Source organism: Zonotrichia leucophrys, chromosome 5 (genome assembly GCF_028769735.1).
Source record: "Zonotrichia leucophrys gambelii isolate GWCS_2022_RI chromosome 5, RI_Zleu_2.0, whole genome shotgun sequence".
NCBI lineage: Eukaryota > Metazoa > Chordata > Aves > Passeriformes > Passerellidae > Zonotrichia > Zonotrichia leucophrys.
The window spans coordinates 4,889,903-4,902,761 of record NC_088175.1 but is presented as its reverse complement, the minus strand read 5'-3'; the positions used below and the strand labels follow the sequence as shown (position 1 = coordinate 4,902,761).

General features: G+C 40.9%; 1 protein-coding gene across 2 annotated transcripts; it reads left to right on the top strand.

Moving 5' to 3' along the window:
* The first annotated feature begins 10 nt into the window (after window positions 1–10).
* On the top strand, window positions 11–12,754 carry ZFYVE21 (zinc finger FYVE-type containing 21). 2 transcript variants are annotated; one of them, XM_064713450.1, is made up of 8 exons: window positions 11–221; window positions 4,964–5,014; window positions 6,321–6,489; window positions 8,153–8,228; window positions 8,596–8,687; window positions 9,490–9,543; window positions 10,993–11,135; window positions 12,004–12,754. In XM_064713450.1, exons 1-8 carry the CDS (start codon window positions 99–101, stop codon window positions 12,037–12,039), a joined length of 744 nt encoding a protein of 247 aa, XP_064569520.1. In that variant the 5' UTR covers window positions 11–98; the 3' UTR covers window positions 12,040–12,754. The 2 variants fall into 2 exon arrangements, with proteins under 2 accessions (XP_064569520.1, XP_064569521.1); XM_064713451.1 differs by lacking the exon at window positions 9,490–9,543 and having other exon boundaries at window positions 15–221.
* Window positions 12,755–12,859: the final 105 nt, after the last annotated feature.

The following is a 12,859-nucleotide window of genomic DNA, read 5'->3' as shown; positions in this document are numbered from 1 at the left end:
GCTTCCCATTGGTTGGGTGCCGTGTCCATCGCGCAGCGCCGCGCGGCCATTGGGCGGCGGCGCGGCCGTCCCTTGGCGGCGGCGGCGCGCGGGGGAAGATGTCGGGCGGCGACGCGAAGAAGCTGGTGCGCTCCCCCAGCGGGCTGCGCATGGTGCCCGAGCACCGCGCCGCCCGCAGCCCCTTCGGCCTGGACGAGCCGCCCTGGGTGCCCGACAAGGAGGTACCGCCGGGGCAGGGGCGCCGCGCTTCCCTTCCCCCTGTTCCTTCGTCCCTTTCCCTCCGCTTTTTCACTTCCCTTGGGCTGATGGGTTAAAGGACGCAGGGACGGGGCTGTCACTCGCTCCTCTCCGCTGTGCGGCCCCGGCGCGAAAATTCGCGAGCGATTGGTGATGAGAAGTGTAGCGAACTGTGCGGTGTTGCTTTAAATGCTTATAAAGGTGGTTTGGTTTAAAACTAACTGCATACATTATTGAAGCAATAGGGCTGAGGTAGAACAGCCCTTCTGGCTGCCGGTGTGAATGTTCGTGGTTAAACAGCCATTGAACAGCTCAGTCTGTTTCAGTCAACTTTGCTTTAAATACTTATTAAGTAAACAACTTAGCGATCGTGACATTTTTAATTTCACATAACGAGAGTTGATTGGTGCCAGCCGCAGCACCCAGATGCACCAACAACATAGAATCCATTGTTGGTTTATTTATTTATTGCCGGCGTTCTGTGGCGTGGACACACGCCAGTGCATTTACATGTGAGCGGAATGAGGATTTATTTAGTGTGGATTTCAGCCGGGGTCAGCCAGCAGAGCGTTCCCGGGCAGATCCGGACGTGCTGGGCTGTTCTGCACGGGAACACCGAGTCCTCCTTCGGTCAGGAATGGAGAACAAAGCTTCTCCCTCTGCCTCGTATCTCTGCGGGCAGAACGTTCTGTGTAATTCAGCTAAAGATTATTTGGGGACTGTGGTAGGATCTAATTAAACTTGTTAGATATACAGAGAGAATTAAGTCTGTGTATTTTAGCTACATCAGTCTGATGTGTGTTGTTAGTTTGAATTTTCTATTACAATTCTATTGTAATTTCATTCTCCTTAAAATTCAGCTTTCCCCCTGTAGTCTGCAGATCTATGGGCTGAGGGTGTTGAATTGTGACTGAATGTGCTCAGTGATATTTGCTATTGAGAGGAAGTGTGACAGAGGTAAATATTTAAAATGCATTTGTTAATGCAAGATTAAGACTATGAATTGTTACTTTGTGGTTAGTTATTTTACTAGATTTCTGGAAGTAAAATATTTTTTTACTAAAAAAAATTACTAGATTTCTGGAAGTATGCTAGAGTTCTGACATCCCTTTGGTTAACAATTGCCAAATATGTTGCAAAATTTTGCCTTAAATAAAGCAGGTATGTGATACACGGGGAAGCTTATAAATCCCAAGTTTTTGTTAAGAACAATTAAATTTAAAGACACAGGGTTACCTAGGCAATGAATTAGTTGAGAATGCTTGCTCTTGTTACCATGTCAGACATAATTAAAAATGAAGGGTCTGTGTCCAAGACCTTGAGTGGTATTAACAAATTCTGATCTGGCTTTTCAAATCCATTGGCTTTTGCTGTGCAGCCAGTAACACTCACAAATCCAGTAAATTTATTTTTCTTATGCAAGAGTCAACTGGCTTATTTTTTTAAATTAAGGCCACCTAATAATGATGGCAGTTGGTAGTTTTGTGCAGCTTATACAGCATTGAAATGTAATTAAGTTTTAAATTTTTTTATTACAAGATTATACAGTCTTATAATATCGGTAGCTGTGAGGAATTTGAAATGCAAGGCTGGAGCAGGACTACTGAAAAGTTTACTTTATAAAGTAATTTTTTTTGTAGTAGAGGTAATGAGTTGAGGGGGATTTATGAAAGTCTGTGCTGAGCATCATTTACCTTAGGATGTTGGCATCTGCATGTGCCTTGTCTGACTCAGAATTTCTTTGTTAATCACCAGCAGAGCTCAATTGATGATATTTCTGTTAAGGAAAGCTTGGACTAGAAATTGAGTAAGATGTGTCAGTTTGCCGGCAGAGGTGGCCAAACCCTGTGATGTCCAGCTGTGCACCAGATGTTTCCGTGGCTGAGGAGCTGCCAGCTGTGCTGGGAGGGTTCCTTCCTTGCTGCAGGAGGGAGCTGAGCCCTCCTGGCCAAAGCCAGGCTCAGGCAGGGTCAGAGCAGCCGAGCTCTGCCTGCCCTGGGTGTGCGTCCTGCCCTTTCCCCCTCTGCCACGTGGGATTCCCTGAACTTCCTCCTTTGCAGAGGTTCCCTGTGTTAGGGAGCTCAGCCGGGGCTTCCCAAGCATCCCTTCTTGAATCACTCTGTTATTATTTATGCAAATAAAGCATGCAGAGTGTAACTACAGATTCCTGGCCATCCATGGGATCCTCACCTCTGGCTGGATCTGTGGGATTATGGAAATAAGTTCTCACACTTGAGCAAATCCATGACAAGTTTGCAATGAACCAGCTGTTGGTATTTTTAAATTAATGCCAAGATCCAACAGCTGTTGAAGGTTCTTCCATTTTCCTCTTTCTGATAATCTGTAATCTGATACTGCCATTGGTGCTTGACTGCACATGAAATGAATGTACTTCTGACATGAATTCTTACTTAATTTCTTGCTTCACATCTTTTTATTTGAAGACATGAGAAGTAACTTGGACACTGTGCTTCCTTCTCTGCTAATGTGATAAAACCCCTCCAAGCAATAAAACTTAATTAAATGCTAGTCACTCTCTGATTATGTCAGTGTATGGGTGAATGGGAAGAATTCACATTTCAAGATGTTCTCAATAAATATCTTGTCCTAGGCAAAGCAGAAATTGACATTATGCAAATGGTTCACTCCATTCTGGTTACTTAAAGCAGAAATACCTCGAAGGAACAGTATCTTGAGCTTGCTTCTGTCAGAACTTTTTCCTAAGAAAATCCTATTTTGCAATGCCAGCTACCATGTGCTACTTGACTTGTGATTTATTTAGGACTGCTGTTTGTATCAGGCAGGGCAATCATCATGGGTCTGGAATTCAGAAATAATTTTCTATAGTTTGTGTTAAATAAGAGGATGGATAATTTTGTTCCTTCCTAAAAACCACTTTTATGTTTAGCCTGGCATTCTGTATGAAATCTATGTAGAACGGTATTTGGAAGAGTTTGGGTTTGATTTTTTTTTTTCCCTCTCGGTTGTGACTTTTGCTTTCTGCCTTTTGGCAAAAAACAAATTAAAAAACCCAGCCCAGGCGAACTAAAAAACCCCCCCCACCACCAAAACCCAACCAATAACCTCCCAAATATTTTCATTATGAAAAATAATTAGAACTCGGGTGAATTGAAGGCATACCAAAATTATTGCCAGGACCAGCTCCCAGGGAAGCTGTTAAGCTACATGTCAAAAATTAAAACCAGGTAGAGCAGAAGATGACATTAGCTGTAGAGTTCTACTTGTTACAGAGGTGAAACCTGGTGTGTGCTGAAATTGCTCAACGCTGACATTATTTATCAGTGAGTGTTGAAATAAGCTTTTCTGCAGCCATTGTGAAGAGCTGTGTTTGGATGCCTCAGTTCAGTGTTAGTTAAAGCAATTCAGGAACACTTCCAGTGCTCTTCTGTGTGGGATTTGGAAACAGCTTGTTGTAACAAATTCTGCAAGTAGGTGTTTACCTTCCACTGCAGTGACTGCCATTACTGTCTAATGTGTTAAATGGCTGTTTAGACAGCAGAGCCTTTCATATAAACTATCACCAATTATTAACAAGCTTGCACTTGAAAAGGACATGAAAAATTTCTGGAGAATTTTTAATTTAGCTGCTGTAATATTTTCTTGGCTGCAGCTGTTGGATTTGTGACAGTGATTGAGTATCTGCTGGAGCAAAAGTCCCTGAATAGAAGCTGTTGTAACCTGAGGGGATTTATAGAAGAAAAAGGGTTAAGTATTGAAATGTGTTAATTAAAGGCAAAGGGTGATTACTGTGTGCTTAGCAAATAGCACCTGCTCAGCTCAGGGCATGTGGTGAAGAGGACATTCTGCTGTAGTCTGAGATAGTCTGCTTTGAGGAGTTTCAGTTTCTAACCAGGCATAATTTTGCATTAATATTTGCTAGTAAATACAGCAAAAATCACATTATAAGCCTCAGACACTGGGGTTTGATATGGTAGATAAAAAGATGTAAAGTTTTGTTGAAAATCCAGTGACCTAAGGGTTGGGTATCAACTTTTTGGTAGGTGACTTTCTATACAGAAAATTTTGATTGTCCAGGTGTCACTGATCACTTCTTTCTGGTTGTTAACACAGTCAAAACTGTCACCCCTTAAACTCTACTTACTTGGAAGGGAGAAACTCCTTCAATTTTTTTCTGCCATTTTTCGAAAGGAGTGTGTGGGTGTAAGTTTGTTTTAGGAAAGAGATATTTCAGGAAGTGACTTTTTGTAGCTGGAATAAGCATTAGGTCTTGGTGGCTTGGAAGAAAACCAAGTATCTCTTAGCATGTTTCAAAAATGTGTGAGTATTGAGAGCATTAAATTGTGTAAACAATGTTTTGGCGAGTCAGCAGAGCATGGTAGTAGAGTAAAGTGAGGACAACTTACATAAAACCAGTTGATTCTGGAATATGGAACTGTCTAGATAGCCAAACATTATCAATGTTTGAATGGTAAATAATTCTTAGATGTACTTTTGCCTGCTGGCAGGATGCACTATTCATTAGGGGGAAGTTTGGCAGCTTTTTTTTTTGTCTTGCAAATGGAGATGACATTATTTTGCTACATCAATATTAAATGAAAGCTATTCATGGTGAAAAGATAAGAGATGGAAATTTGTGGAGGTGTTTCTTTATGGGGCATAATATGAAGCTAATTCTTTGTATATGGTGGTAGAATTAAAGGTTTAAAAAGATTATAGACTAATCTTAATTTGTACTGTTTTCTAGTGCCCAAGATGTATGCAGTGTGATACAAAATTTGACTTCATAACTAGAAAGGTAAGATAAATTCATGAAATATGAAGCAGTAAGTGTTGCAAAATACTGCCGTTGACATATTTTGAAAAGTAAACCAGGATTTGTCTTGAGTTTGGAAGAGAGAAATTCCAATTAAAGTAGAAAGTGAAAACTACATAATTAGGCTCACTGGATGAAGAGAAAACACTAACATTACATTCTGTTATTAATGGTAAGAGGTCACTGTGGAATGCAGACTGGTGTGCAGAATATGACATGGAGAATTCTGCAAAGCACCCTCCCAAAGAAGGCCAGCAGTAATTTTTAGGAGGGAACATAATTTCTTTGTATAATTACATTGACACTTTGTTAGCACAGGCTTACAAAAGTGAAGAAAGATGTGAAAGTGTGACTTGTAGTGCAGTGACATAGTTCATGTTTTTTAATTTAATTGTTTGGAGGGAGAGGGAAGGAGGAATTTTAAACCAGACACACTCAAATGTTGTACCAGTTGACAAGCTGCTGTGTTTCCCTTGTGTTAGCTGTGGGAAGCAATTGGAGGTAGCCCTGGGAAATAGGTACTCCAGAGAATTTTGCAGAACATTTGGAAGGAAAGCCTAACACTGACCAAAAGTGCAGTGTTACCAGTTCCTTGTACCAAACTTTGAGGGTTGCTTTGAGCCACAGATGAGTTCCTGCTTGCCTGGGAGTACTTGTTCTGTCATGAGAACTTGCATCAGGAAGATCTGCTGGCACTGTCACACCCCTGATCTGGAGCACAGGCCACTGGTTGCAGATTTAGGGGCTGTGAAACACACTGCAATACTCGGTCTGGTTTCACAACTTCCCTGGATTTGTGCTGTGCTGCCTGATGCTTCTGATAAAAGGAATAGCTTTAGGTTCTAAGTATGAAGATTCTTAGATTTTTTTCCCATGGGAATAAGAGAATAAGTTTTAAAAGAGAGAATAAGTTTTAAAAGAGAATAATTAGTATTTTTAGTTGAAGAAGAATAGAAACTTCAGTTGAAGTTTTCCAAGATCTTTTGCCAGAAGTGTGAAGGGACCTGGAAACCTCTCTTCTCATGGGTTTTTATTGACAGGGAGGTGAAGGATTTTCTGGAAATCAGAGGACCCTCTTTTTTGCTCCAGAAGCATCTTTACAGAGTGCCAGCAAATGCTTAGAGTGTTGCTGTTCATATCATACTCAGTCCTTTGTGTCCAACCTTCAGAGATTCCTGTAACAGTTCATTTCTTCTCCCTGTCCCTCAGCTTGCACGTTTCACACCTGAGAAACTTGTAGTAACCTCTTAGTTTCCTTAGTAAAGGAGGTGTTCTCTCGTGCTTGTAGCATCACTGCAGAAGGTGTGGGAAGTGTTTCTGTGACAAGTGCTGCAGTAAGAAAGTGCCTCTGCCCCGCATGTGCTTCGTGGACCCCGTGCGGCAGTGCGCCGAGTGCGCCCTGGTGTCGCAGAAGGAGACCGAGTTCTACGACAAACAGCTCAAAGTGCTCATGAATGGTAAGAACCCAGAGTCCTGGTTGTGGTTATTCAAATTCCAGTGAACAGCAAGAGCAGTGCTTCTTGTCCAACAAGCTGTGGTTTTGTTTCCTCTTTGCTGTGCCTCTTGTTTTGCAGTTAGTGATTTTGTGTTAGGGGTTTATTCAGAGAGAGGTTCACACTTCGTAGTCAGTGTTTGCACCTCTCAGTTTGTACTTCTTGGTCTTGATGGAGAGTGATTTAATTAAAGATAAATTTTTAATACCTGTGAGAACAGATGAGTGTGCAGTTGGCATTTTCCTTGAAATAATGCATCTTTTAATCATATTCCTGTTACATTAAATAAGGATGAAAAATACTTGAGAGAATATTTTAACATTTTCAAACAAGATAGAGTGCTTGTTTCAAGCTTCATCTGAGAGCTTTGATCTTGTCCATGGCCTGCAGCTGTGGTTGATGGCAGATCATCATGAGTACTCAATTTTCCGTAGGTTTAAACCTTCACAATACAGTAATTCATGTTCCAGTTACATTAAGAAAGCTGAAACTTCAGTTTTTAAAATAGTCTGTGATCCTTCAGTGCCTTTTGATGATCTCTCAGCATGATGCCTGTGTGCATAATGGGTAAGCTAAGCCCCACATGTGATGGGCAAGGATGTTCCTGGGGAGATCCTGGGTTCAGAAGGGAGTGTGCTCATCCTGGAGCACATAAATCATTCTTCACTCTGCTTTACCATGAGGGCGTAGACGAGTTTTTAAATCCCATCTTTTAAATTGAAGAAGTTTTTTTTAAATCTTGTCCTGTTTGCTTTCATGTTCTGAAGTTGTTCCATGTGCCTTGCTGTAGAGCCACAGATGGTGGTCAGAGAGGTGGTAGTGGTGGCTGTAATGTCCTTCTCCAGCCTTGGTGCTGCTGTCTCACTTGAGCAGCACAGGCTCTGTGCTGGGGTCAGTGAGCCTGGGTGAGCTGGCAAGTAAGGAGGTGAAGCTCCAGGGCTGCATGGTTCAGGTTATGGGGATGGATTGCAGACCATTGGGCAGGGCTGGATGTTGTTTTCTTCGTTTCCCAGGCCAGCAGTATTGGGTAACACAGGGAACATGAGGCATGGAGGAAGCAAAGGGGTCGGGCGTGTAGGGCTGTTGGAGTTCTGAGTCACCTCTCCAGTGCAGCAACAGTGACTTTGCCCTTGCCAAAGCAGTTTTGAGGGGGAAGAATCAACATGAAAGCTGAAGTTCATTGACCTCACAATAAGACTGAGCCAGCCTTCAGTAATGAAAAAGAGATGTCTTTATAGTTTCTTAAGCATAGAACTGAAGGTCACATCCTGCTAATAAATTGGGTTTTTTAATACAGAAACAATCATTTGTGTTACAGTAATTGCCTGTCTTTGCCACCTCCAAATCTCTTCTCATTTTTAAAAGATTCCTCTTGGATATCATCTGCATTTCTACACATGGGAGAAATAGCATAGCGTATGTGAAAGGTCCTGTAAGTCAGAACATGATAATTAAAGATCAGCTTTTTATACTTGAGTGTTTTGTGATGTTAATCAGTTTAATTTTTCAGTTATTCTCTTATTTCACTCAATTCAGTGCATTAGTAAGTAAAAGTTAGCTGTTCTTTCTGATACTTGAATGTTGCTTCTTGAATTCTGTATTAGAATACTGAACCATTTCTTTCCAGGTGCTACATTCTTTGTAACTCTGGGAACATCTGATAAATCTGAGCTCATGGTTTGTCGACTCTCCAACAACCAGAGGTGAGAAAGATTGATGGAAACTGCACTTGTAAACTGTAGCATTGATGTACTTACAGCTCTATTCTTACATAATAACCTAAAAAAAATATGAGAGTAACATGCCCTGAGGATACTGGAGAGAGTAATCAGATTGAAAGGGTAGATCCAGCAATACTGGAATGTTTGCTTGAATTTACTAACAGTGTGGATCAGAATGTATTGGAAGGGTGAAATTCCAATGAAAAGTAACATTTTTTGCTTGATTTCTATCACTCCTTGCCCCAAAGAACACATAAGCAGCGTCACTGAGAGATTATTTTTTTCCTCTGATTTGGACTTGATATTGTAGAAAAAAACCTGAAAAAAACATTTTTCTTCTATTATGTAGATACCTGGTTTTGGATGGAGACAGCCATTATGAAATTGAAATTATACAGATTTCAACTGTTCAGATACTTACAGAGGGATTTACTCCTGGAGGTAATATTTTCTTTTAATATAAATGAAATATTAAGAAAAAAAAATGAAGCTGCAGTTATTGAGCTAGACAGTGAATTCAGTGTTTAACTATTGGTTACAACTGCCCTCAGAATAGAGCACAGTCTGTGAGACCCTGTCCTATGTGGCTGCTGGGATTTGGGGGAACACCTAAAGATTTAGAAGTTCCCCCACAGCCTTAATGTGGGAGAGACTCTTGATAAACCTGAGTAAGGGTGGTTGTCACCTGTTCTTTTGGGTATGTACAAACATTTACTGATTTAAGAGCTTACAGGAGGGACCTATTAGTCTTTGGTAGCTTCCATTTCAGAATCCAGCTGGGATTTTGCCTGGACTGGTTCAAACATTGTTAACAGAATGAAATGGGGGAGGGAGAGTAAATAATTCAACTATCCTTTCTTAATTTAATTCAAGACAAAGGGGTGGCCAAATGAAACTGGTAACATCTAAATTGGAGTGCAGCAACTTACTGCCCCATCTCTTACCAGATTTTAGAGTATTTCAGGATGAACCTGAATATGAATTGACTGAAATGAGAACAAACAAGGTCAGGAATTTCAATAATTGTTCTTTATCAACACTTCTGTCACTGCTGGGTTTTTCTAATTGCACAGCCCATCTGTGCATTATTCAGTCAGTACAGCATGTTAACTTGAATAAACTTACCTTGGTATTTAAATCACCCAGGTATATTGCTGAGTCACTTAGTGCTCCTGTAATTCCTTGTTCACTACTCTTCTGATTGCTTTATCTCTTTTCTGCCTGCCTTCCTTATTGATGGTAGAAAAAGATATTCACACTTACACCAGCCTCCTGGAGAGCCAGCCTGTTACTGAAGGTATCTGCAGTGCCTTTCAGCATGACTCACCCAAGCATGCCATGGCCCCCTCACCTCTTTCTTCTCTGCAGTGCTGATTATTTGCTTGATCCATAATTGCTGTTCAACTTGAGTTATGTTTGAGTCTGACACGTATCTGTTCCTTCCCATATGTCTGTTTAATAAACCAAGAGTGAATGTTTTGTAACACTCTGGAGGAGAACTAAGGTACTCAAGGCCTTCTTTAGACCAAAGTGCTGTTGTCCGTGCTGGGAGGAGAGATGAGAAATGCTATCTGCAGTAGTACACAATATTACAGATCATCTACTTAGCAGGTTGCTGAATTTGGCATACTAGAAATGAATATACTCCCTGTGTGCTGTCTGGAAAGGCTTTGCACTGAAACTGTTAATTATTGGCTTGCTTTTACACAACTTTAAAAGAAAGGCCTCTTTGTTGTGCAAGGTGTATTTTGTCTTAGTAATGCCAGACATGGGCAAGCTGGTCAAGGCTGTGGGTGTGTGATTTCCACTGGTTTATCTTTCAGTAGACCCTTAATCCATTATTCTGACCAGTAGGTGCAGAGAAGCCATTGATGAAGTTGAATTTCCATTTATCCTAGGACAGTAGAAAGTAGCTCTTTTATAAATCCTGCTGTGGGCTTCTGATTGGGTTAGGTACATTAACAGCACTAACTAGATTGAGTTTGGCTTAGATTGTGATTTGTTTTGGCTCCTCAGATATTGCAGTAACAGCCTCCAGGGGCCCTCTCATGCAGACACTTCTAAAAAGAGCTTTGTAAGAAGTGTCCTGTGTATGCTAGTGCTGTTCCTAGAGCTTATGAGAGAGAGTTTATGCTCCACTGCTGCAGGAAGTAATGACAGTAATGTGTCATTCTAAAAGTTCTTGTTAAATGTTTGTATTTTTGCTTTGGTTTATCTTCATCTCTGTAGCCTCAGTAAGAGAGAAGCAAACACCTCGCTTATGCACTCTTGGCAGAGCAGTCTTTGGCAGCAATTTCCTTCAGGAAGTAAATGATGTTGCCAGCTGTTCTCTCTTATGTAAGCACCATTCCAACCTTTGCCAGGTTTGGAGGGACTGCTGCCTGCTTTGCCATCAGTTTGATTGGACCCTAAGCCTACAGACTGCAGGCTACTGTATGAAACTGTGGTAACGGTGTCTTAACATGGTGCTAGTAAATCATGAAGGTGTTCCAGGTGTGTGGCTTTACCTGAAGGCTGATGCAGGTTCTGCCTTGGTGCTTGGCAGAGAGAATGAAGCAATAGGAGGCTGCAGGTTCCACTGCCTGCACTAACAAGCTGTGGTCATGAGCTCCTCAGATCCAGCAGCTACTTGTGCTCTGAACTGAGCAGTGAGCACATTTCTCCAAACATACCCATGAGCTGGAAAATGCTGTGTTACTTAGTTGGTAAAACCTGCTGCTGTTCCAGATGTTGTTTCTCTTTCCAGGAGGCAACACTCGTGCCATAGGAATGGTCCTGCAGTACAAGGTGCCAGGGTCAGAGGAGGTGATGCAGATGAAGTTTACTGCTGGTGAAGACTTCAGCTGTAACAAGAAGCTGTCAGCAGCCTGGCTGGCAGCTATGCATAAGGTAAGCAAAGCAGCCAAAACTTAGACAAGGCTGAATAAAATCTTTACCTAGGCTGTTCAGCAGCACCAGAGAGAGCATTCAGCCTAGGGAGTGTTTCTGTTATTTTTTTATCAAGGACTTCAGGGCCTTGTTGCTTGGAAAACAGAAGGTATGGCTGGGTGTAATGAACATGACTTTAGCTTTCTGCTCAGAGACAGGAAGAATTTATGCACAATTTATGCACACACAGAATTTATGCACTGAAGGGTTTCCCAAGGTCTCATGTATGTTTTCATCATGTATGTATGATGAAAAGAACTAAGAATTTGGCTTTAAATTTCCTTGGATTTTCTTACTGGCTGAAGAATGTGCACTATGAAATACTCATTTGACCCTAAGTTCAGCTAATTGTTTTTACTGCTTCATGAAGATTTAAAGAAGTTGTTGATTTTGGAAATGGAAGAGTTTAATCTTTTGGTGCTAGGCCCTGCATGGGTAATGAAACTGAAGGTTGGTATTTGGTAAATAAAAGTTATGGAGGGAAAAAACCAAAGCCACATTCCAGTCAGTCAGCTGATCAGTTGCTGATCAGAACTGTCATTATAATGTGTATGGGCAGGTTTGTGGCTCTTTGTTGCTTTATTGCCATTTTTGAACTCCCCAGGTGCCCCTACTCCAACCTTTACTGTGCTCAGCACAGGTGCTCAAACTTAGATCACCATGCAAGTGTATTCAGCACTTCCTGAATGCTAGTACAGGCCTCAGATGGAGGAAAACAAGGAAGAATTTAAAGCCCAGGATTTAAAGGAGGTTTTTGGAGGGGTGGGAAGCAGATAAGGTGGCTACAAGTGAAACTTCAGTTAACACTGGCATTTTCCCTTTCTGTTAGGCAACAAAACTTCTCTATGAGTCTCGGGACCAGTGAGAACTGCAGCTGTGGCCTCCTGGGGGCACACACAGACACCAGCCTCCACAGACCTGCCTCTCACTTTGTGCTGATTTGACAGCTGGAAATATTTGCTGTTCTTGACTCTCTCTCTCATTCCAGCGTGGTTCATTATGTAAGAACTGGCAAATGCAATGTGAGTATTTTTTTGAACCATGAGTATTCACGGTAGTGTGCAATATGTATACAGTTAATGCTTTAAACAGCCTCACCTTTTAAGACTTTGTATATTTTGTTAAGCCTTTACTGGCACTTAATATGAAAGTGACCTGCACTACAGCTAATGTACAGCACAACTTTTATAGTAACCATTATATATACTGTTTGCTACAGGAAGCAAACAAATGTGTATGTCTCTTCTGCAGAGAATAGCTTTTGGGTATAGATCTCAGGTTTTTCCCTCTATCCAAATGTTTAAAATCAATGTACAAAAAGAAATCTGCCTTAGATATGATTTTATAGAAATCACATGGGTTTTTTTAAACATCTAAATTTTTCACTGAATACCACCAAATTTGACTTGTATGAACTCGACCGTGAAACTTCACTTCTGTAATAAGCTTCCAGAATAATTTTTAGTTTTGTATTTTCTTTTTTGGTAATGAGCTTTTGTTAATCTAACTGTAATGCTATCTGAAATTGTATACAATTTAATGTACAAATATGAATAAATTAATTCACTTATTTAAAAAAAGGTGTTATTTAATTTTGTAATATACAACTTCTTTAGTAATGGCCACCATAGTCTCTGAACTGTAAAAATTTTCACTATTTCTAAAGAAAACACTAATTTTAGTTC